Below are 25,990 nucleotides of genomic sequence, written 5' to 3'. Positions count from 1 at the left end.
ATTAGTCTTAAAAAGTTGAACTGAAGGAGCTAAATGTCCTGTAGTTAGACTTGTGAGATCAATTTGTGTGCTACTCCAGAAGAAGAAAAAGCCCCAAACGTGGTTAAAGTGCAGTCATTACAGTTCCATTCATACCAGCAGGAACTAAGTGGTGCTCCTGTTTTGCTGTTTAACTTCCTGCTGGCCCAGGGTCTGGGTCTCCATGGCACTGATGTCTGTTTGCTACTGAGACATTTCAGTTAAAAGATTAAATAGAATGAAAAGTGCTTTTGAGGTAAGGACATCTTGCTGTTTGCTCAGCAAGATGGATGGGCTCTAAGTCCTTTGGACTGGATGTCATAAGAGATAAAGCTGAAGGGCTCTTTGAGGATGTTTTGTCTTTTCCTGTCGTGCTTGGATCTGTGATACACTAAGTGTATCTAAATATTTAGCAGTCCTAGAGGATGGTTCTTCAGCAGCAGAGAAGTCAGAGCTGCTGCAGTCTGCTGACTCCAGCACTGGCATTCTGAGGCCACTTTCCTCAAAAAATTGTTGAATGCTGAGAAAAACAGAGGTGTTGGCATTGCTGTCATTTAGATACCTGATTTTAAGTCTAGTGCCCAGGTGAGGTGAAAATTGATTACTCTGGAGCATTCTGTGTATTGAGAAAGATTATAAAAACTGTCCCAAGTCAGAAAGATTCAGGAAGAGGTTGATTTTTATGGAGTCTCATATTTAAGGAGAATGAATAGTCAGTTAAGAGCAATGTTAATCTAGGTAATGATTCAGTTAATCTAGGTATATTAAATTAATAAACTTAATGAGTAGTAAGGTAGCTTCTAAAAGAGTTCTATTACTTTATATTATCTTTTTCTCTTCTTTAAGAGTGAGAGGATGTCTAATGTACTAAAGGAATAAGATTTTATTTAGAAATTTTTCTCTTTCCTGGTGTTCATCTCTTCTTTATTAACTGCCAGTGTTATGGGTATCTTGTATTTATGTGGCATGGGGTGTTTGCTGATACTGCATATCCTCATATCTCTGATGTTGAATTATCAAAAGAGTCAGGAAATGCCTAGGATATCATCCTTTAATTTATGATTCTGGAACAGAACTGATTTAATTTTTTTTTTCCCAAATTATTTTACACTATTCAAGGTATGTTTATATTCTAGCTCTGTTTCCAAGACAGTTTAGTTTCACTCTGAATTATTTTCTATTCCTAAGCTGCTAGATATTCTATAACAGTTGCTGACTGGCTTTAACCATAGAAACACAAACAAATGTAAATTTGTTATCTGAAAAACTGTCATTAATCCTACTTTTTCATGTTTGGCCGAGATTAAGCATCTGTGCAGAGAGTTAGTCATCTCTGCTGCTTTTTTCATCTGCTTTGTTTCTTAAATGTTTATGAGCTCAGAACATCATTTCTTTAAGCCAAGTGTAGTGTTGGCACTATTTCAGTGTGCTGTGGGCTTGGGTGCTTCAGAACTGCTTTGTAGCCTGGCTTTCAAGTTCTGTGAAGTTTGTAAAATCACAAATGCAGCAGAGTGGTGGGTTTTAACTAGCTTGGGATGACTGGAATGTCTGGCTCAGAGGTTAAAGAATTAACCTAAAAGAGAATAGATAAATAATAATAATAAAATAATAAAATTAACACTAAAAGAGAGTAGATGCCCAATTTCAAAATGAAGTATAACAATGTGGAGAATGAGAGAGCTGTGCATTTCATCTTCCTACTCTGAGGCAATTACACTATCAGAAAATGCTACATAAGCAGAAAATTATTAACTTGTGATGGTAGGAGGAATTCTACTGAGCAGACCCCTGAAATGTACACTTCAGATTTATAAGACATGTCTTAAGCAGTAGTCTTAATTTTATTTTGTCTAATGAATTTTTTGGTCTTAGAGCTTTAAATTCAAGCAGTGTAGCAGAACAAATTAAATGAATTCCACATGATAAAGAGTAATGTAGACATAACTGTGCATATAGCACTAGTAAGCTATGTGAACATTTTATCATATGTCCTCTGTGGTCATGGCATCATTTTATACTGATTGGGTAGTGTTCCCAAAAATTTTTCTATTTCTCATGCATACTTTTTACTTATCCTAATCTACTATTTTATTCAAAAGCATTTTAGAAACAGTAGATCCATATGAAAACATTCCAGAGCAAGCAAGTAAAAAATTCTACTGAACCAAGGATTGTATTTGATATTTGCCATTAAAAAAAAAAAAACTGGTAGGAAATATGTTTTTGTACATATTTGCTGCATTTAACTCCCCCAGTACTTTTAATGCAGGCCTAAAGAGAACTCATCTGGGCTTTTAACAGTAGCATTTCCTGTTCATTTCCATAGGTATGTAGCCAGTTGTGGCATTAAGATAGTCTATGGCAGAGCTTTCTTTTCTTTCCTTCTCTTCAAGATTTTGCCTGTCACAGGCACCAGAAGTTTTTCCTTTGCAGCTTTACCATGTTCTGCTTTTCAGTGTGGTGTTAGAGAAGCTGAAATGGGAAGTTGTGTGAGGCACGGGTGATGAAAGAAGCAGCTAGCCTTGGCATACAATTGAACTTCTTCTAGAGATTAAATACAAATGAATTTATCATTTACTCAACATGAGATTGGAAACCAATTTATGTTTTAACAGCACAAAGCCATGTTGCACCACCAAAATTTCTGCCAAATACATTTATATATAAAGTTGTGGAAATGTTTTTTTTCCAATATTCATTTTGGTTTTATGCTAAGTCTGTGCTTACAATTATGAGACAGACTCATGATAGGGAACTGATTTTCACTTGGAGCTGCAAGCAAATTACCTATATTTGAACTAGCTGTCCATACTTTTTTTTTCCTGGGCAAGTTTCTGCTACTTTTTTATTTTGTTGTAGTTGATTGGATTTTTTCTTATGTGCTCTACTTACAAACTTTTATATGAAGTGTCTTTTAAGAATTTTTAATACCCTGGCACATTTATTGATTGCAAATTAATTGTTAATTTTTGATCATTAATAAATACTGAAAGAAACACTGGTAGGACAAAGCAATCAGTGATAGAAGGAAATATTGAATGACTCAGTTTCTTTAGCATAATAAAATCTGTGCAAGAAATGTATTCTGTAACTTTTTTCTCTGCTTCTGATGTGGAAGCAAAGGAGGGATTTTCAGTGGTCCTTTTTGGGCATTGAATAATATTCTCTTCTTTTACCACAATAGGATTACTGAGTAGATCTCATTAGGAATTTGCACGTGAGTTTTATTTTTTATAGATAAAAGGAAGCAAATTCCTTCATGTTAAAGAAAGTCTGGAAAATAATACTTAAGAATTCAAGCAGGTAGGAAGTATTACTGCAAGGGTATGTTCTCATTACTGACAGACAAAATTAGTTTGCTTTCTTTCTTAAAAAAGTGTATACTAAGTCTCAGAAATGCTTCTGGTAACTTCATGAATAACATCTACAATAAAAGATATTTAAAAATGAAACAATTAACTCTTTCTTATTAATACAGTCTTAACAAAAGAGAACATGTAAGAGTGGCAAAGATTGTTTAATTTCCTTAGAATGGCTCAAAAATTGGTTTGTTAATTGTCTTTTTTAGAAAGAAGTCTCATTATAAAAAATGATAGAAATGTTTTTGTCATGTACAAAGCTATTTGTAAAGGCATCCTTTATTCTTCATGGCATATTTGTGACCTGACTTCCTACTCCATCACACTTTAATCCACCTAAACACTGTATTTTAGTCCAAGTTTTAAAAAATGTAATTTCACAATGTACATTAGTCATCACCTTCACCTTCTGCTTCCTTTGAAGTGGATACTTGAAGCACCTATTAAAACTGTTCCTGAATGCAGAGTGTGTAAGGAATGTTGGATCATCTCCCTCTTTCAACAATTTTTCTGCATAGAGCTCAGAACATGTATGTGTTTTAGCAAGGAAATTATAAAAAGGGGGAAATCTTGTCAGCCCAAATAGTTGCTCTACCACTCTATAATTGAAAGCTGTTTTGAAATGCCATCTTGAAAACAACATGAAGTTTTATTGTTACATCTGATGCTTGGAAAACTTGTGTCTGTTGGAGAATTGATGTCCTGTGTTGTAGTCACAGAAATAATCTCTATTGCAAAAGAAGTGCTTGCAGTCATTAACACTAATGGGTGTGTGTGTGCAATTCTTAGACATATGAAAGACCAAAACAAGAAGGTTGCCAATCTGAAGCACAATCAGCAGTTGGAGAAAAAGAAGAATGCACAGTTGTTGGAAGAAGTTCGTAGGCGAGAGGACAATATGACTGACAACTCTCAACATTTACAAGTGAGTTTCTTGTTCAATTTTTTTTTAAAGCTATCTAAGAAAATACACTTCAGTTCCAGTGTGTGTGTTCCAGAGTGTGTAATGAATCTGTTCTCACAAGAGCTGATGGTTCCTTTCTTTTCTACCAGATGATGGACTGCTCACCTCAGTTGTATCCATGAAATATTTCCTATTTAGGGTAAGGAAAGAACCAATAGAATTTGAAGACCTCTGAGCAGTTACTATGTCAGCAACTGTTCTTTCTTAGAGTTGGAAAGAAAAGTTCAAGTACATAGCTTCAATGTTTCACATAGGCTTTGAGCCTTATTCCTGGAGAATTTCTACAGTTTGTAAGTTACTGAGTTTGGTGGTTTAGAAATGAATGTTCTTAAACTGATCTGTTTAAGTGATACATTACATACCAGGGAGCTTGTATTCAAGGCCACAAATTTGATGCTTGACTTAAAAAGCATTCTCTGAGATCTGAGTGTGAAAAACCACGAAGAGAAGTGCTGATTTCTGTTGACAACATCAATGTGTCCATGCCCAGTGTTTATAGGCAATTTACACTGCAAAATATCAATTTTGCCTTGATCTGGTTAATATAATGTGTTTCTGGAAAAATTCCAGTGGATGGAATTTGACCCTCTCATGCTTCATATGGTTGTATTTCTCATGTGTTCCTATATGCAAAATGGAAAAATTAACACCACATCTCTCTTTAGGCTTGTGTTGGTGAAGCTTTATGTCAGAATCAAGTTCAGGAAATGATACATTATTTATGCATCTGGGCAGTGTTATGTTTATTTTACAGCCTTGGTCATTACATGCTGATTGCATCACCATGCATTCCAGTGCACAGGATAGAGCAATAAAAGCTTGTGAAGGATTTGGTCTGCCAATATGATATATCAAAATTAAATTACAGTGTTGAGCAGCTACTTGTAATTATAGTGGTTCAATAAAGAGAATAAATTAAGCTTATTTTTCAGTATTTTGAAAATCTATTAACGTGGGGTGATGACTGGAGAATAGAAGCCATTCTCAGGATCCTTGATGTAACTGCTGTACTTGGAGGTTTCTATTCATGAGATGAGATTGGGTCTAGCAGATGGAGGTGGTGTGGCTGAATGGCTTGAATTTAGAAAGAAAATACCTGTTTGGTGTATAGTTCTTCTGTTCCATTCACTTCCTGTAAAACATCTATACACTAGGAACAGTTTCTGAAAACCAGTAGACCAAGAACAGTTATTTCTTGTTACTATGCCTTAAAATGTCAATATTTTTAAATATTACTTTCAGAAATATATATATATATATATGTATATTAGGTAATGTATTACATTCCCTGTAGCTGCAAGAAGAGCAGGAGAAAGGGAGCCTTGGTTGTCTGTGCTGCTGGATTGCTGGTAGGGATGATCCTGCCTTCTTTGCTGTACAGGCAATCAGCTGCTGTTATCAGTTTGCTGCTACAAACAGTTGATGTATTTCCTCTGTCAAAGACTTCCAATTTCCTTGGTTTATGTCTTCTCAAGCATTTCTTAACTGAAGTGGTTAAGTGCTGAAAAGTGCATGGAAGCTTGAGTTTCCCTGGGATTGTAAGATTTTGCAAGGTTTTGCTGATCTCCAAAAACAATGTAGTAAATACTGCAAATAAAGTAAATGCTGTGACATTGAATAGTCATGTCACCGTGCAGGTGACATGACTGATGCCCATTTATTCTGCTGATAGGAAAGTACTTAAACTGGTACAGTTTATTTGGTTTTTATGTGTAAGGTAGTTTCAAATGCTAGGTGAGAGCATCAAGTCTTACATGAATCTGATAAGTAGGTGATTGACTTGTTGAAAATCCAAACAAATTCTAATCCTCCAGTCACTTAGCCTTGATATAGAAAGGAAATTTTTTTTGTAATTTAAGAAAATCTTTGCTCCTTCATGGGGTTTGCTTGTGTAAAAAAGTAACAGCAGTGATCTAAGGATTTAAATGAGGCAGCATTTTTGGGGAGACAAATGCTGTGACATATAGTTTGAAAAAAAATTTGGGAGTACTATGGATCTGCTAATTTAAAACAGTATTAGCTGGTGTTTCAATAAATGTTTAATTAGCATCTTAGTAAACCATAGGGACCTGACCACCTTTTCTTACTGCTCTTAATAACTTCTACTGCTTTTAGTGGAAACACTCTGCATTTATATGCATTTATAACACACAGTGCTTGTGTCTGCAGTGTACTTGTTTCATTTGTGAATGATGTATCGAGCTGTTAGGGGAAAAGTGTATCCTAAAATTCTCTGGCCTGATGTAATGACTGTATTTGTTGGCTAGCTGTGATAAGCTGGCTGTTGGCTGGCTGTGATAAGCTCAGCTGAGAATTGAAGAGCAGTCAGACTGGTCAAATTACATTTACTGCAGCCAAGTCTCAGTCCCTTTTGCAGAAGTAGTGGAAAAGTTGAAATAAGAAAGTGAGCAGGGTTGTCCATGGACCATCCAGGGCCTGCCTAGGGCAAACTGAGGCTATCAAGTGCCACCCTTTCTGTACAGCTCCCACAGGGGCTGAAGCTGTACCCATCCAGCTGTTTCTGATGGCTGTGCAGAGGTTCAGAAGGCTGGAGTTTCTTGGAAGCTTCAGTAGTGTGTGCTCGTTCCTGAGGCTTGTAGCACCATGTGTACTGGTGTCAGGTCAAAACCTCTCAAAGCTGCTTCATGTGCCAGTGCTTGCAGGGCAGGTTTGAGTCTCTGTGGCCCCATCCCACAGCACTGCAGGGCCACTGTTGTGATGGAGAGTGCTCTGGGATGCCTAGGGAGGGAATTCACTTTTGTCTGCCTCAGCTGTAATTGTGAGTGATGCTTCAGGTGTGGTTTTGAGGGGCTCTTTGGATCACTGTAAAATTGGAAACATCAGGAAGCCAGATTAATTCTTGGGAATGAAGAATAGTTATGAGGTTTTTTTGTTTTTTTCTTAACACAAATCAAGGGCAGACCTGTGCAAATCTTGCCAGACATGATGGTCATATATTACACAAAGCATCACAGCAGGAGAGCTGGACCTTGAACACTTTATCATGAATTTCTTTGAGAATGGTGCATCTAACGTGCCTTCATTTTTCTCTCTTTTTTTAGTCTGTCTTAAAAATGATAAGCTTTTTTGAGAAACACTGAGCTAAGAAATATATAGATACCATGGTATAGATTTGTGCATAATTCTTCAAGTCTCTACAGGATCTTGAAACCTTAGAGATGTGAGACTTCTTTACTCCCTGAGATTAATCTTTTCTTGATTCTTGTGTGGAACATGTTTCTTCCAGTAACACTGGTACCTCAGTAGAATTGGGAAAGGAAACATTTGCATAACATTGAGAACTTAAGTGCATTTGGTTTTGATTCTGATTTTCAAATCTGCTGTAATAACAACAACAAAGTCTTTTTGTTTCTTTAGAGTAAGCAATGAGGGTGCAATAAGAGCATTCCCATGTGTCTCATAGCCTCAAAGGGAATTGAATATACACTGTTGTCTAATTATGCTTTTCATAGATGTAATATATCAGTAAGTGATCTAAGTCTAGAAACACTTCTTTTTTGAAATTTTATGCAAACTGTCCAATACATATGTGTCACAAAAAAAGGTACAGGGATGGACCTGAAAAGAAGTTTAGTAAGTTTAATACCCTATTCTGCCCTGATCTGCAGCTTCTGGGTGTTTCCCCCCTTTCTTCCAGTTCATCTGCTGGCAAAGTTCTTGACTTGCCTTATGTTTTAAATGTTTGGGTAATTTGTCACAATTCTCTTTGAGGTAGCTTGGGTTTTCTTTGGCTGGAAATCCACATGTGGAAAAGAGATATTTCACTAACAAAATTGTTTTTGAGTGAGACAATGTGTAGTTCTCATTGATTTCAAATATCATATACAGGCAGCTTGATCAATGGTTTATGCCTGCAGTACTGTAGAACAGATTGTGTACACATGTACATTTTCCAGGTGTAAATACCTCACTTTTTAAGCAGAGTTCAGCTTGTCAGTCATGCTTTTTTGTGGACGTAGTGAGGCAAGGCAAGAGTTCCAGTTTTCCAATAGCTCTGTACTGGCTGGAAATTTAGTCTTAGGTAATGAATAAAGCATGATCAGGAGGAATCCTGTCAAAAGAGATAAAAAACTGGCTAGTTAATATTACTGCTTTCTGATTCTTGCCATGTGAATATCTGTGATGTCTTAATCACTGAAAATAGCTCCCAAGAGATTTCACAGCTAGTCAGCATGAATCTTTAACCCTGGATTTCTTTGTCACTGTGTGCTTCACCATATAATCCTCAATTCCATAATAGATCTAAAAATACAAAATGTACCTAAGATATTGCACATTGCTGTATGTTATTTCTGTGTCTTATAAAACAGCATGGTATATCAGACTTTACTATGAATTTGCTATGACTTCTCTTAATGCAGTGTATTTCCTGCTGTGTTGTCTCAAAAGCTTTGATACGATAATATAAATAAAAAGAGGAAGTTAAGGAGTGAGATGAAGTCTTGCAAACAAAAATGAACAGAGCAGTGTAATCAGTTCAGAGACAGAGGAAGCAGTCCTGACTGCTATGCAGACAGGCTTTACTGTATAGAGCTGACACAAGGCAGGAGAGAATTCATTGCATAAACACACAGCTTTGTATTAATACTGCTGAAATTCATATGCAGTGACAAAACACAACCTTTAAAGAGATTAAAAAAATGAGCTATAGTATTAAAAGTAAATTCTAATTTAATCTAATTTAATCTGTCCTAAGTTGGACCAATATCTTTCTGGACAGCTTTAATAATTCTCAGGGTTCTGTATGTTTCTGTCTTTTAAAGGTTGGTAATTTTTGTGGGGGCAGACAGAGGTAATATAGGGATTTTACCTGTTTACACCTCTGCTGTGATTTCCATGATGTGCCTATGTGTATTGTGAGTTGTGGTCTAGCTCTGGTGTGTAGAGTTGCAGAATTGCTGGGTACCTCTCATTCTGTTGTGGACAGAGGATGAGGGGAGCAAGGTGACCTCTCTCAATTTTCCTTTCTTAATAATATGAGCAATCAGAACACACAGATGAGATATATTGTAGATGAACTTTTGAAATATGTTTAGAGACAAGAGGGAGATGTGAACTGCAATGCTTGTGAAGGTCTTCCTTCTCCCTAAGATTTCTGCTATCATATATGAATATTTTGAAACAAAAGTTGGTGGTTTTGTAAGCCTGCATAAGAGTCAGATGCACCAAGTCCTTCAGTCATTGTGTAAGGTGTTTGTTGGAGCCACTTCAGTGAGAAATTCAGAAAGTGGGGTAAGCGACAGGGAGAACTAAGTTCCCATGGCTTTGTTTGGGGAAAATGCAGAATGGAAATTAATTTATATTATGGTTGTAATGAGTTAAAAACTTAATTTTACGAAAGCTTTTCTATGATTAAAGCAGAAGTGTAATGATGCATCTGACACTTAAGATTCAAGACTGTGACCATCTTGTATTACAGATGTTGTCTTTACTATTGCAGCCCATACAGAAATAATTTCAGCAACAATTTTATTTCTAAAGTTTTGCACTAAATTTTTTGGTTTCTTTTTCTGAATGGGTATATTTGTTCAAGCTGTTGCAAATACTGTTTAACAAGTGAGTTAATTTCAAGTGCAAGTAAGCAATTTTTGAAATATTTTTGGCCAAGTTCTCTCTATATAATCTATTACGTTAATGAGTGAACATATGAAGAAATGAGTGTCAGTATTTTATGCCTGTTTTCTCTAACTTATCTACATAATTCTCTTCATTTTAATGCCTTAAAACTAGCATATGTTATTGTATGTTATTATTTTATGTATGTTTTAAACTACAGTTTCTTTGGGGACTGTAACATTTTGTATTGGAGTGGTTAAGCTGAAGTTTAGTCAATTTGTAAGAAAATTAGTGTTTCTGTACGTATCAGTTAGCTTCACCCTTATAAAGCAAGAGTTATGAGCTAGAAAATGGGGAGAACTCAGCAAAGTGCACAATTGTGAGCAGTAGTGATGTGTTCATGGGTACTTTGGCATTCTCTGCTTCTCTAGTTGTAGGTGGATTTTGCTCAGGTAGAGTGTAGCAGAAACTACAAGTTCAAAAATGTCCAGCCTTCAGCAAAGTGTGTAGCATAATTTAAGCTCCACACAATTCAGGGAACCATTTCTTTTTTTTTTTTCCTTGTAAATATCTAGGAAAAAGGCAGGAATTGCATTTTCTTGAAGTGGTTGTTTTCATGGAGCTGAACATACGTTTTTAATAGACATTTAACAAAAGTCTTTTCTGTACTCATTGATAATCAGTCTATAAAAACCTCACAAGTGTAGTAGTGGAGACTAGGAACTAGGAAAAAAATGAATAAAGCTGTGATGCTATAGTGCAAAGTTTTAAAAAATTATTACCAGATTAGAAATGTATACTTACAAGTCTCAGGATAATCCACTCAAACACATGTAAGAATATTGAAGACACTGCTAGTGTACCTATCTTCAGATTTCCAACATAATATAAATACAAATTCAGATTGTAAACATGGATGGACATGTAGGAATTTTCCTTCCTTGGCCTGTTGAAGTTCCTTATGCTGTGGATAAATTCCATATGTGTTACTGAAACGTGTGTTGAACTTCAGCCAGTAGTTTAAGATTATGTTGAAGAAAATATTTCTAAAAGGTTTCAGATGAAGAATGGTACTTGAGAATGTACAGAGGGCAGGAAGGTTGATTGGTAGGTCTGAGGATCAATACCAGAAGTGGGTTTTTTGGGGGGATTTACTTTGACATTTGTTTTCATTGTGCAGTGTAATCCCCAGAAGCCAAAACCACTCCTGTTATAAAATGTCCCTGTAGACAATAAGTGAAAATCTCACTTGCAGACCACTTTCTGCTAGAATCAGAGCCTCCTTTTTTCTTTGTCATAATTGGTGAGTTGTCAGAAGTAGTGGTTTGACAGAAGTCCTGCAGTGTTCTGTGCTGTGTTGATCTAACCACGTATAATATGAAAAAATGTAGTGGGCAAAGCATTATCAGCAAAACTGTTCTATGCAGTTGTCATATCCTTTCTTTTGACTAGTGTATTCCATTATACAAGTAAGTATAAAAGAACAAACACAATTTTTATTCTTAGAAATATCACAATCTTATTAATTTGGGGGTTTTATGTAAGCACAGAGTATAATAGAATATTATGTATAATTTTAATACACTTTTTGCATTATTACAAAGGCTTGTATGGCATCCCATGTCAGACACTCTGAATACTGACTTTCTCATCTTTCTCAGTTTCTACAGTTAAGTCAGAAACTTGATGTTTTTCAGTATTGTCTATGTAATGTTTATTTCCTGGCTTTAGTTACCCAGGAATAAAACCTGGACTTCCTGATTTGCAGTTACTTAGAAACTTGCAACTATTGACAAGTACTTTATGTTTAAATTAAATTTTAATTGAAATTAAATAATTTATTTCTACTATGTGTTTTAATATGTTTTTTTAGTTGAAAAGGGCATATATGGCAAGGCACTGGAAGGGAATGTTGGAAAAAACAAACCTGCAACAATAGGAAACAGAAAAAAATTGAATGTAATATAACTTTCTTTTCTCCCCCTCAGTATGTAATAACTCACACATGCAGGACTCCTGTAGTCTCCAGGGGGCAATTGCATTCACATGCATCAAAAGAAGTAGTTCAGTTAAACCAACTCTCCCTACCCAGCAATAATTACCACAGGTTTACACTGAGATATAGTTGCAAAAGGTTAGTCAGTAGGGCATCTGCAAATCAAGTTACATGTCAACTCTACATCAATAACCTCATTATATTAGATGTTAGTATTTCAGCACATGACTGTCCAATATAGCATTCCACATATAGCTCATTTTTAGCTTTTACATTGAGTTACAGCTCATCTAATATGTTACTAAATTATGTATTTAAACACTCTATATGACATAAATTATAATCAATGACAAAAGCAATGATTTAGATTGAAATTCTACAAAGTGAAATTGCAATAAAATGTCTGACCCTATTTGTGTAGCTGCTTTCAATATAAGATGAATATAGGATGTTTAACCCTGTAATATAAAAAGGGTGTAATGGCAGTTAGTATTAGCACAGTTTTTCCAATTTAGGCATTGTTTAAAAATGTTACCTCTGGATATATAGTGAAAGCTGTTTTTCTATATATAAAGAAGCAAAAAAGGTAAATATGTTCTATTACCTCACCAATTACCAATTACCTAACTTCTGTGCAAACTCCCTCCATATACTTCCTTATGTTTGTAGCTTACCACAAGCTATAACATTTTTGCTGAAAGTTTGATAGGCTGGGCAAAAATATAAACAGGTTTTCAAAAACCTTCTTGTGCTCTGCATCAAGCTCAGATTTCTTCCTAGTTCCATGATTTGGTTTTGAATTTACCTGCTTAGTAACCAGTGAGAGCTGCTGCTGTTGTTTGTCTCTCTCCATAGATAATTTTGAAGTCTGGTACTAATAAAAGTGATCAGCAACAAACATTCTGCTTGAGTAAGTCTAAGTAGAACTATTTTGGTTGGTTGTTAATAAGCCAATTTATACTTACCTCTCGTTATGAGTATTCTGTAGTAATAGCCTTGTACATTATTACTTATAGGCTCTCTTGTGTGCAGACTGGAAAGAGAAGGAAGGCAAAACACCTTCATATATAGTCTTGTTCTACCTTGGAAATTATTATTATTTATTGTAATCCCCTCTTTACTCTGAGAAGCCTTTTTGTGAGAGATGACAAACCTCTCTTTCAGTAGAAAAATCCAGGGCCAAATATCTTTGAGGTTAAAAAAAAAAAAAAAAAATTGGTGTTAAATTAAGAACTTTCAAACCTCACAAAAAAAGCTTTATTAATAGATCTCTGAGTATCTTGAAGAACAGACTTATCAGTAATGTATTGAATGAAACTGAGGCATAAGAAATAAAGGTTGTGTGCTAAGTGTCCCAGATGGGAGATGGAACAATTAAGGAGCACAGACTTTGTCTGTCAGTATTCCTTTTACTTGTCTGAACTGTTGACTCAGAATATTTTACTCATGATACTAAAAATGTTGCTAATGAATTGTTACTGATTGAGGTACATAGTGCAAGTGAAGTTGATACAGTTTTTAGTCCAGCGAGAGATCAAAAGTTTGTGTTTAGGACATGGAAGACAAGGGAAACCACACACCATATTAGTTATTTTGCAATTTAGTAGTCTCTTGATTCTCAGAGGATGGTGAGTAATAGCTGCACATGAAGAAATAGAAGAGTACTGATACTTGCAGTTTGGTGGCAGCTGTCTTTTTAAGCAGAATTGTCAAGATAATCAGATAATTCAACAACAAACACTGCAGTGCAGTGTAATAAATTTTATAGAAAGTTCTTCTTTCAAGTTACAGCTAGGGTCCTTAACAAGCATTTCTTTGATCCATTACTTCTGTTTATATTTTTCCATTTATTCTTTTCCTTGGGAAAGTCTGTTTACCTTTCTGCATCTGACAAAGATTCCTCTACAAACACCTTGGAGAAAGCTTGACAGATTTGGGATATTGTTGAATATCAATCTTTTCACTAAATAAATGTCTTAATACAATTAGAGCTTTTTTTCCTATGACACCTTTAAAAATTATAAATAGGGGGAAAATTAACTTATTTTAAAGTATTAGTCCAATGTAGATGAGCTATAAAAATGTTAATTTTGAATCTGAAAAGTCACAACTATGCACAGAATGCAGATTTTTGTCATATTGCCTTTTAAAAAAGACATTTTGAGTTACTCTTTGTATTTCTATGACATTTTAGTGACATGAATTAGAAATTAGCTTTTTCTAATTCATTTGTTCTTTGGTGGAGTAAAGTTTTATTGAGCAGTATTATTTGGCATCAGGTAGTTATGTTTCTTTTCACAGTTGCATATTGGCATAATGAAAGAAGCATTTCACACCTCCTCTTTAGCTGTCACATACCTTTGTCATATTGAGAATTACCATAATTTAGCCATCTAGAAGTTCCTTCAGAGATAAAAGCCAGGTGTTTGTGATCCCCTCCTCCTCTTTGTTTTTTTAAACTTCAAAGGGACATTATAACAATGTGAATAGTGTGTCACATGAGTGCTACAGTCTCTTCATTTTGAAGAAAGAATTTTGTGTGTTCTTGCATATGGGGTGAATTCCTGGCTCTACTAAAGTTAATGCAATTTTTGCCACTGCCTTGTCAGACAAAGATTTCTCACATGAAGAAAAAATAATTAAAAAAACCCTGTACAGACAAAAAATAAACTTAAAAGGTCATTGAGAAAGCAGATCTCAAGTAAAAATGGAAACAGTCCATTGTCATTCATCATTTACATCTGATCTGTTGATGGGAATTGTAATTTTTGAGAAAGTCCTTCAGCTCTAAGGCTTGTCAAAAATGGCTTTTCTGTCTGGGTGTTCTTTTATAAGAACATTTGGCTGCCAAGTCCTAGCAAATATAATTATTTCTCTTAATACAGACATTAGAAAAGATTGCTCAGAGGTTGCTGTCTGGCTCTTGTGCTTTCAACATAGGCTTTGATCTTTTATACATGATGGCTTTGTTAACCTTTTTCTTATGAAACTGATAAACACTAAAATAATTAGTGTCATAAGCAGGATAACTAGCAACTTGAACTCCTCTTTGGTGTCTTTTTTCTCAGTCTGAGGTAAGTGCATCACAAGAATACTAGGAATCTATCATATAAAACATCACCTAGTAGATTCCTGCATTGAAATCTTTGCTGTGAAGACGTTAAATGGATACCTTGGTGAAGGTATCCTAGATCCATTCTGCTAGATATGAATTATAAGCTAACTTGTGTATTGCTGGTGCTCTAAGATGCTCTATTCCAATTTTCAACTGCAAATTGCATTCTTTTCTTATCTAATTGATCTCTGTCTGGTGAGCAGTGAGAGGATGTGGGGGAATGGCCTGAAGTTGTGTCAGGGGAGGTTTAGGTTGGATATTAGAAAAAGGTTCTTGGCTGGGAGCTGAACAGGCTCCCCAGGGCAGTGGTCACAGCCCCAAGGCTGTCGGAGTTCAAGAAGTGTTTGGACAGTGCTCTCAGGAGCTCACTGTGATTCTTGGGGATGGTCCTGTGCAGGGCCAGGATTGGACTCAGAGATTCTTTGGGTCCCTTCCAACTCAGCATATTTGGAATTGTGTGATTCTGTAATTGAAATGTGTATGAAGTACCTGTTTAATTAAAACCCAAATTATCCAGTGGACAGTCAAGTGAAATAATGTATCTCGCATCCTGAAAAAGTTTCTGAAGAGTTAAAAGAGAAAGTTCCATGTAATTGCTGTCCTGGATAATTTCACAAATTGTGATTTCCCTGTTCTCTGTGCTGTGGTACTTTGAGAAGCCAGGATGTGATAACAGGCATGTGAAGATCTTTGAAGAACATTTATTTCTGCCCCTTCCCAGTGCAGAATCACCCTGCAGCAGCGCTCTCCTGGTCATACCAGAAGCAGCAGGGACCGTACACATTCTGGTGGTGGTGGCAGTGAGGAGGCTGCAGCTGGGCTCGGGGGGACTCCAGGGACAGCCCTGGGGGTGGGAGCGGACAGGGGCTCAGCTGGACAGAGGCCCAGGGCCCGAGGCAGGGCTGGGAAGGCCCCAGGAGGTGCCATTGGGGCAGTGGCACTGCCAGCAGCAATGTCCTTCCTCCTGTCTCTGAGAGCGCTGTCTGGGGAGTGACCCCTTGGCCATGGGGCCAAGTGAGCTCTTCAGGGGCCTGTCCAGAGCTGGGGCAGCATGGTGGCAGGGACACGGCTCAGGGGCTCGGGGCAGCTGGGGTCTGGGCTCTGAGAACCCTCCAGCACACCGAGGAGCCCGCGGGGGCAGGGGCAGCTGCTGAGGGAGCAGGGCCCCATGGAGAGGGGACACAGGCACTCAGGCCGTGGCTCATGGGGCAGCTGTCCCTCAGGGAGCGAGGCAAGAGGCTTCCCAGGCCCAGGCTGAGCCCTCGCCAGAGGGTGCATTCCCACAGGGCTCCCTCCGTGTGGGCTCACACAGGGCTGGGTGCTGGCACCGGGGGCTGCCCGCAGGCCTGTGATGGATGGGGAACCAGACAGGAGCTCCAGGAGGTGGGACCTGAGGCTGCCATGTATCCACAGGTCCATTCAAGAGATCAAATTCTGACAGCCTGGGGCTGACCTCTGCCCAGGGATGGGCATGGAGGTGGTAAACCTACACCTATATTATGTACGCAGTGTCCTTCACCTTACAGTTGGTTTGACCTACTTATTTCACACAGAAACCTAAAAAAATCCAAATAAAAATAAGAATAGAAATCTTTCAGTCTGTGAGGGAGAAATGCTGAAATTCAAAGATTTTCTGGAACCTCTGTACATCCTTTGCTCTGTCTCCACTCAGTATTTTAACCAAGCAGAGCCTACCAGAAATATCTGTACCCTTGAGTTTCATCTCAGTTGGAAGCATCACTCAAATATTCGAGCAATCAAAGCAAAAACCTCAAGATCAAAAGGGGGATGTTTTACCTAAAACCAGTGTTTTAATAAAAAAAAAAAAAGTTGAGTAGTAATCATTCAATTAAAATATTTTAAACAATTTCACTGTTACTATGTAATATATTTGTTTTCCCTATCTTTTTCAATGAAGAGGTATTGGATTAGTATTGCTACATGGAAAGTTCTGAGAAAGGAAGGAGTAGTTTTAATGGGTAGTCTAGAAATCTCTCTGGTGCGCATGTATTAAATTCTGCTCCACAGGTTTTACCTGTGTTTTATGTGCAGTGACCATTTCTTCATTTGTTCTCTATGATATGGATAAAGCAAGTATAAACCTGTGTTATCTAGCAAGGTTCTGAAGGTCCTGGTGTGTCTGATAAGAGTCTATGTTCTATTTTGTCATCTGTTTTCTTAGTTTTTCCCCCTCAAATTTATTGTTCCCCAAACTAGTTCTCGAGTATAAAACAGCTGGATAGATGTTTCAAGTAGTGATTGAAAGCCAGTAAATCAGGCAGAATGTAACTATAGCATTTGTGCTTTAAAGGAAAATGTAATCAGTTATAAACTCAGTGAGCGAGTAAATCTTAGGATGCTGAAAAATAGCTCAGTGTTTGCATGAAAATTTGAGATATTTAGCACTGAATATGTATTCCCAAGGGAAAATACCCCTCATTTTCCACTACCTTTTTTAATGTAGTTAAACAAAATCTAGTCATATTGTGAATATGTCAGCTATAGTATGAATCCAGAAGGAAATTTACAAATTATGTTGACTACTGTAAATGTAGACGTGTGTGCGTATTTCTGGAAAGTATCTCTACTTCACAGGATTTATATTTGAAATATGAACCAATGGAAGTCTGCTTAAGGGAGCATGCATTTTCTGAGACTTTGAGTCTTAGTCGCATTCAGCATCCATATTGCTGTTACACGTCAAAAACTGTTTAAAAAAGACAGTCAAAGGAATAAAATCTTTACAGGCAACATGAAGGGTATTTAAAGAAAATTATATTGGCTCAGAGGAAATGGATACCACCTATCATAAACTGCTTTAATAGGACCAAACGGAAACCAGCACAATTAAACAGCAGGATAAAGGAAGCTATCAAAAAACAAAAACAAAACCAACTTTCTCAAAACTGAAATTTGTCCAGTTGAAAAAAACAGAATCATAAAACCTGGCAAGTAAAAAAAGCCCAAATAGGCTAACAATGAAATGCCTGAAGAACAATAAGGAATGAGTAATGAAATGCACTCAAACCGGTCATTTTCAAATGTGTCAGAAGGCAGAAGCCAGCCAGAGAATCTCTGGAGCCAAAGATAATCAAGGTATATAAAGAGTGCTTTCAGAAAATGGGGTCATGAGGTCAAAAAAATGAAAGTTATTTCTTGTTCAGGTATTCAAAGAAAAAGAACTTGGTAGGTTCTGCTTCTAGAACTCCTTTTTACAGGTGAAGTATTGGAAGATGTATCTCACAGTGAGGTGGCAGCAGAAGATGCTGCACAACAATTACTAAAATTAACAATGCTGTCATCCTAGGATCTGAGGATAATTCAGGTTGAAAGGTACCACCAAATTCAAGCTCTTGTTAAATGTAGGGTGAGTTTGTAGTCATGCCAAGTTCCTCTCAATACCAAGCAGTTTTCATGCTAACCTTCTTGAAAATTAAAGGTGAAATATGAGAATTTCTAACTTGCCTAAGAACTGGACTAATGTGTCATGTCTTTCTAAAAAGAGTTCCATATAAGCTTTGGAAAACTACCTCCACATGTCCTGTGATATACTTATTGGAAAAATCAAGAAAAATTGTTTTTTAAAAAATAGAATTAGTGGGCATTTGACCAACTAATTTACCTATATAATATATTGGTAAAGCCCAGTGCTTTCCCAAAAAATTAAGTCATTCCTCCTCATAAGTTTACAAGTCATTATATTTTTCAGAAGTCCCATAGGAATAGGCATTGAGACTTTGTCATGTTTTTAAAATGCATGGAAAAGAGTGAATAGTTTAAAGAAATAAAGCATCATCGACTTGAAGACTAAGGATCACTTCTTTAGTTGTGCTTCCTTGCAAACTCAGGGCACTGAATAGTATTTAAAAAACAAACCCCATAAGAGAAAGTTAAAACAAAAATGACAACTGTTATAGAATAAGAAAGACATTAAGATATGAAGCTATGTAATCATGTTACTAAATGCAGTACTGATGGCTAAAATTTTAAATGTCACTGGGAAAAGTTTAGTGAAAAAAGTTTTCTTAAGAAAAGAACATTTTGGCAAACTCAGGCTGATTTATGATGGTAGGAGGAATTCTGTGGGTTTGCATGGTTTTGACCTTAAACCTGCAAAAATATGTTGGATTTGGCAATGTTTCACTTGGAGTTTTGGCTTTCTTCAAGCCCAGAAGTCAAAGAAACATTTGGGATGTGAACCAAAGCCAAAGAAAAGGTTTGGAAGAACCATACATTCCATGACAGCCAAGTTTCACACAACTCTGATTCTCATTTTTCCCTTTTCTTTGTTTCTTTACACTTTTTTCCAGAGCTGCTTTTCTGTTTCTGAGTCTGAATGGATAGGAATCACTCTATCCAGTAAAAGGCTTTTTACAGTCCATGTTTAAGGAGATGAGAGGGGACAACTCAGAAGGTTTTGTCTCTCATTTTTGTATTACAGCAGAATTTGAACAAAAGTGTTGTGCCTGAAGTGATAAGATGTCCTCATGTCGGTTTGGGAGTATTTTTTAGTGGAAGTGATAATGTTAGATACTTAGCCTTCCTTGTGTATGTTTCAGATTACGAAATGACATAATTAAGACATCCAAAACACTGAAGGCTTTAAGAAAAGGATATAGTTTTGTTCCTTTTTATCACTTACTAACAAGTATCTCTTAAATCTGGTCATGTAAATACCACTTTCCACGAAGACAGACACGCCTGTGCAGTAAATGGTGCCTGTTCTGCATCTCATTTGGATCTCGTGAAGCCGTGGGATACGATACGTTCAAGCTGCTGATCTGAGAAGTATCTCAAATCCATGGTCTTTATATGCACATCAGACACTACACATATGGTAAATGATAAACATACCATATGGGATTTGGGAAGTTAAGACTATCAAATTCCTATCCCATTATTTTTTTTTTACATTGTATGGTCAAATCAAAAACATATTATTCTTCACATTATTAAGGGGTTATGTTTGTGGCCCCATTTATAAGGTTACAAAACTGATCATGCTTTAAGCTTTTCTTTGGCCTAGAAATTTTCCTGGTTACACTCAGGTTGTCATTAAAAAAAGAAAGAAAGGGGGTGGGTAGTGTTTGTGAAGCTTGCAGAGTTCGGCCAATTTTTGAATTACACTTTTGAAAAGTTCACATGTAACCTTAGCCAAATATTACAGCTCAAAACAGCTGAGCTTAAGGTTAACTTTGAAAACTTAGTTTTCCAGAATTTTATTGTGTGTATTGTGAAGGTGTTATCTGGAAAAAGTAGTTTCAGACCTGACAGTGCAGTGACTTTACGTGCACTTTCATGATAGTTTTATTTTTTGTGTTGGCTTTGTGACTGGAACAACTTAGTATCCTCAGCTGAACTATCAAATGTTTATCTAAAAAATTATAAATTTTGTATGTCTTTCACTTACTTTGAGATGGCAAAATTATTTTCATCTTCAAAGAAAGAAGATTGAAATTAGTTATTCTGTTGAAGAGTTTCCCAAAACTGTATGTCGTTGAAGAAATGTGAATTTACATTAGGTTTGTAATTAATCTTGAAACTCTACTATTTCTTAAGCAACAATTTACCTTCAATTAATGAAACAGAAATTGGAAAAGCAGCTATACCACAATAAAATGTGGCAATAGGAACCTGTGGGTAAGAGTGGAGGAACTAGAAAACAAAGCTCCTTGAAAAGTGTGTCAAACTGCAGAGAGGGAGAAAAAGATTTTGTTCCTCTTAATGCTGCTTAATCAGCCTTGAGCTACTTGGAAAGCAAGAACTGTGTCCTGAATGCATCAAAGTGCAGCTACTTTTGTATTCTCTTCCCATGATAAGTCAAAAACTGAAACAGGTTAGGGGTAGAGACTCTGATGCTAAATGTCTGTGGTTGAAAACTGTAGTTTACTGTAAGCTTCCCCCCACCTGTTTTGTTGTTTTATTTTATTTTGGAGGTGTGTGCAGAATGGCTCAGTAGGTTTCTGTTATAACTAAGAATAAAAAAGCTGGAATTATGTTCCCTTTGTCTCTATTTTATTTTCTAGATTAATTTTTCATCATGAGATGTGTGCAATTTGTAAGCAGCAGGAATAGGGCTGGGTAAAGTTTGTTACTTGTGGTATGTGTAGTTATTTTTTTTCCATGAAGATGTTACAGGTTTTTCTTCTAGAAGGTGTCATGGTGATGCTGAGGAATGTGTGTAAAAAAATTGTATTTCCCCCTTATTTTATGTTCTTCACAGCATCCTTTTCTCCAGGGACAGGCAGCAGAGGGAAGGTTCTGTCTGCATGTGGCCTTTATGTAGATTCATAAACGTGTGAAAAGCTTCTGCACTCTTGTACTGACACTTTGGGTGTTTGGACAGTTTGGTGGTGTTAACAGACATTTCATCAGTGAGGGCACTCCCTGAAAACTGCCCAGGAAAAAAGAGTTAGACACATCATACTGTAGCCTTGGGGGAAGTGGCATAAAAGTTTCTGGAGAGATGAAATACTAGAAATACATGGGAGTTATATGAAATATTAGGCTACCAACACAGAGAAGTCTAATTTATTTTATAATTTATAGTCTTAATTTTTAACTTATTGTAAACAATGAAGATGTCTATTTGTTTGGGAAGCAATAGTTAAGGCTCCAATACAAACCTGAAGCTTTTGATGGTTTTGGGCTGAATTCTGTGCAGTATACTTAGCTAAGAAAGTCAGCAGCTGGATAGAAGGAACAGAAATGACATTATGAATTCCCACTTCATATACCATGACCTGATCTCATCAGTTGACCTGGGACTGATAACATTGTGTATAAGCTATACTTTTGCTCATTGTAATTATTAGTAAAAGCTTAAATAGTATGTTAAAAAGGAGATAGAGCTTTGTCTGTAGGATGTGTGAGATTTGTCTGTATAGCAGACCTGACTGGGTTCCTTAATCTAAAAACCTTTGGACCAAAAAATTGTATGCATGAGAGTCACGTGACTTAGACTTTAGAATATCAAAAGTGGGGAGGTAGAAGATGAGCTCTTGATTTTGTTTACCAAATAGGAAATGACTCCATCTCTAGGGGTTCTCTGAATGAATCTGCTTTATCCATGGAGCTGGCATATAAATCAATCTCATCATTATAACTGGTTCTTTTCCTTGCCAGCCAGGGATTCAGATTATCCAGCTGTGTTCCTACTGCAAGGCACTGTTATCAGTTGTGTAATGAAACCCGGTCACAAGAACTTTATTTGACCTATCCACTATGGATGTGGCTCAAGAGTCACAGTCAAGACAGCAATTTCACATTCAGCCAAAATCTGCCTTAGGTTAAAAAAAAAATAAGCATGTATAAATCTTTTAAAGACAGTCAACTCGAACAAGGAAACTCTTATAACTAAAGAATTAAGCATCTACTGCTCTCAGTGAGCATACATTTGGATCTGAACCTTAACTGAGCTATGTTTGAATCCATTGCAATTTTCCCTTTAAAATGAAAGAACAACTCACTGATTTCATTGGTCCTTTAATTATGCAAAACAGAAACATCTAGGAAATATGTTACCATGAAAAATTATCGGGTGACAACAGAAGCAGCAGTAAAGCTGATCTAGAAGGAATGGTACTCTTATACAACATTTTGGGAAAATCTTCACCAAAATAATTGTTGAGAATTTTTTCGTAGCCTGTAAAAAAGGTAAAATTAATTTTTTAAATGAAATTCAGGAAAACTATCGTTTATAGAATGACCCCAAATCTGACAAGATGTTCCATTTCTTTCTGCAGGATCCTAAAATTGATACTGGTGGAAGGCAGGGAAGTTATCAGGCAAAAAGCTATAAATGTGGAAAGGAATTGGAATATGTAGGGAAGGTGTTGTTAGGCTGCAAAAGTGAAATGGAGGTGCACGGTACTGCCCTGTCCCAGAACTTCTGGAATTGTTCAATGCCCAGGTAATGCCTAAGGAAGGAGGATTTGCTTTAACTGCTCTGTGGGTACATCGAGTCTGTTGCTCAATTACTTCAGACTTAGGTAGTAGAAGATCAATATAATAAATTTAAGACCCTTGTTTTACAACCTTGAGCATACTACCAGTTAGCACTGTGCTTCCTAAAACACTATGGAAATATGTACAAAAATGTTTTAAAAAAATCTGTGACTGCAGAAAAACCTGAAAATATTATGCTTGAATCTTTTTAAGAATCTGTGAAATAAATTTAGTTTTCATAGCGCTTTAAAATTTTTTTTCTTTAAACTTTTAAATCTGAACAAAAGCCTTACACTTTTGTACATCAAGAAGAATTGATGTAATTTTCTGTTTTTCTCCCCCAGCCCCCCAACCATATCCTGAACATGAAAAAAAACTTCATTGTGTAAATCACCAATTGCTTGTAAAATCCCAGAATAAACTCTGGACATCAAGGCCCATAATCAATCCAGCTGGTGTCTTACTTTCCAAGGAAGGAATCCAAAATGGCAGCTCAAATGACTCTGCTTCGTGAGTCATCTGAGCTGTGGTACAGTCTTTTGGAGAAAAATGGTTTCCTGAGATTTTCATACAATCATTACACTTCAGTAAGTAATAATGTATGTAATGATATGGTATATATACATTTTAAATTCCAGTGTTGTCAAGGAAAAATGTGCATTGCATTAGTGTAACATGCTGTGATTTACAGTAGGGCACTTCTATCCGCATTACTGAATACCAGAGGACCAAGAGGATCTGTCGGGTCTTATCTATCTACTCACAGCTGTATTTAAGCAACTAATACACGTTTCTATAAACAACTTGATTTATAGACAAAGTTGGCCACTGAGAAGTGAAGTTTTCCTGAAGGGTAGGAGACATGTCATTCTTCAGGTTAGTGGGGAGATCACCAACGTCCAGCTCCTGTCGTGCCTGTTGGTGTTCAGTACCGACCACTTTATTCTCCATACTTGTGAGTTCTTTTAAATGTATGATAAATTCTGTCCTTTCCTATTTTTTTTTCATGAAGCTAAAGCACTTTTTGTGCTTTTAGTCTAGTTACTATCATTAACTCTTTGATATACTTTTTTGATTTTATGTAGAAACATAAAGGAATTTGACTTTTATTTTTCTGTTTTGGAAACTTAGTTGATTAAGATCTGTAACGGTCTTGCCAAAAGTGTTTTCTTCACTCCATACAAAAATTGAGTGAAGATTCTCTTCAAGATATGAATATTTTTGTATCTCTCTAAGCACTTTTTACCTAGGGTGGTTTTGGGTTTGTTTGTGTTTTTTTATTTATATATTTTTCAACCTGATTCCATATAAGGTCATACATTACATTACTAATGCTCTGAGGCCAAATAAGTGTAACCTGTGTCACAAACCTGAGTGGTTTTTAGGTGTTTCCCCAGAATGACTCTTAGACTCCAAGCCGTGCACAGCAGTAATTTTAATTAACATCTGCAGTTTTTGTGATCAGTCCCCACTGCTTGGAAACTTGTTCTGTAATTTTGCATAACAGCCACCCCTGTGGGTATTAGTGTGATAAATATGCCTTCCTGATGAATTGGGAATGTGTTGATCGGAGCAGTGGTTTCAAAGAAGGAACCATCAGCATAAGAACTGGATCAGATAAGAGATACACATGCTTAATTTTTTTTTGTCCTGATCAGCAGAAAAAAAAAAAAATCCATTTATTGGTGCATAAGAAAAAGTAAGATTAGGCAGTGTTTTTTCCTCAGTATCCTGTCTCAGGTTTACCAGTGGGTAGCTTTAGGGAACTTTTGAGCTGGAAATAGCACATATATTGCCATCTTTAGAAGGCAAAGGACTTAGAATCAATAAAGCATTTAAAGCTTTTGGGCACTCATTTTGAGGCTGAGAACCACCTGAGATCCTTGAGTTGTAACAACGTAAAATGTCGTATTAAGAGTTGTCTTTTATGTGGTTTTTAAGTCTGTTGCCTGCTAATGTCCTTAGGTGCCCATAATTCTTCAGTTGTGAGAAACAGTGAACAATAGTTCCCACTTCACCTTTTCTGTAGCATTTTATAGTCTCTTGCTTCTTTTTTCAGTAGTGCATTTTCCAAGGTGAAAAGTCCTGCTTGAAAGTCTGCCTTTCCTCATTGCAGATGGCTTTGTTTGCCTTTCCTAACTGCAAGAGTAGAGTCTTCTAAAATTATTTTTGGCAGGTCTGGAATGTTTTGTCTAGTGATTCTTTTTGTGCATTTCATGCTAGGAAATAAGATAAACAGGCTTTATATACATTTTAAATATAAATTTCATAGAAAACAAGTCCAGAAGTGATGAGACAGTATCTTTTAGTGCATCCATAGTACTGAGTATCAATTATACCACTGTTTCTGAGATGTTTGTCTTTGTTTTAGTGACATATATAGTGACTTTGTTTATTATTCATCGTCCACAGGTATGAAAAAGAATTCTCTATTATTTTACATTAGTCTTTTTTTCTGTAATTTCACGCAGTTATTTCTTGTTTTATCCATCCTGGACGTAATAAATTGACTTCCCTCATCCTTTGTGATGGCCTTTAAGTGCAATGGCATATCCTGTTCCTTAGTTTACTCTTCTTGAAGTTTACAGACCCTAATTCTTTCAGTCTTACCATAGAGGTTTTGTTTTCTAGTTTTCTTATTATCCTTGTTGCTTTTCTTTGTAGTCTTTCCAGTTTGTTCACATCTTTGAGTGCTTAAAATTTGATCCAGTTCTCCTGCTGAGATTTTGTCAGTGCCAAAGAAAACAAAGATTATTACTAAATAGACATCTCTCCATAGTGTGTGTTTTGCAACAACATGACACTGTTGGCTTGTCACCTTAGCGTCTCTTGATCCTTTTCTTTAGTAGAAAATGACAAATTCTTAATCAGTTATTCCTCTTCCTGGATTTGTAGAGTTGATCAGTTCTGCTGAAGTGAATGACCTTGCTTTTCTCCTTATTGAATAGCAGGTTTTTTCCTCCTCTTTAGTTCTATCTTTAAGATCCCTTTGTTTTTTTTCTCACTGCAACATT

General features: G+C 36.4%; 1 protein-coding gene across 1 annotated transcript in view; it reads left to right on the top strand.

Annotated features, from left to right (window-relative positions):
- The window catches only part of ERC2 (ELKS/RAB6-interacting/CAST family member 2), a 398,530-nt gene that overhangs the window by 157,786 nt on the left and 214,754 nt on the right, over window positions 1-25,990 (top strand). Inside the window, exon 11 of the mRNA XM_059856421.1 lies at window positions 4,167-4,302. Coding sequence (XP_059712404.1) covers window positions 4,167-4,302 — 136 coding nt within the window. The remainder of the gene's footprint in view (window positions 1-4,166; window positions 4,303-25,990) is intronic.

This window comes from Haemorhous mexicanus, chromosome 11 (genome assembly GCF_027477595.1).
Source record: "Haemorhous mexicanus isolate bHaeMex1 chromosome 11, bHaeMex1.pri, whole genome shotgun sequence".
In the NCBI taxonomy this organism is placed as follows: domain Eukaryota; kingdom Metazoa; phylum Chordata; class Aves; order Passeriformes; family Fringillidae; genus Haemorhous; species Haemorhous mexicanus.
The sequence above is the reverse complement of the archived record's forward strand: the minus strand, read 5'-3'. Positions and strand labels throughout refer to the sequence as shown.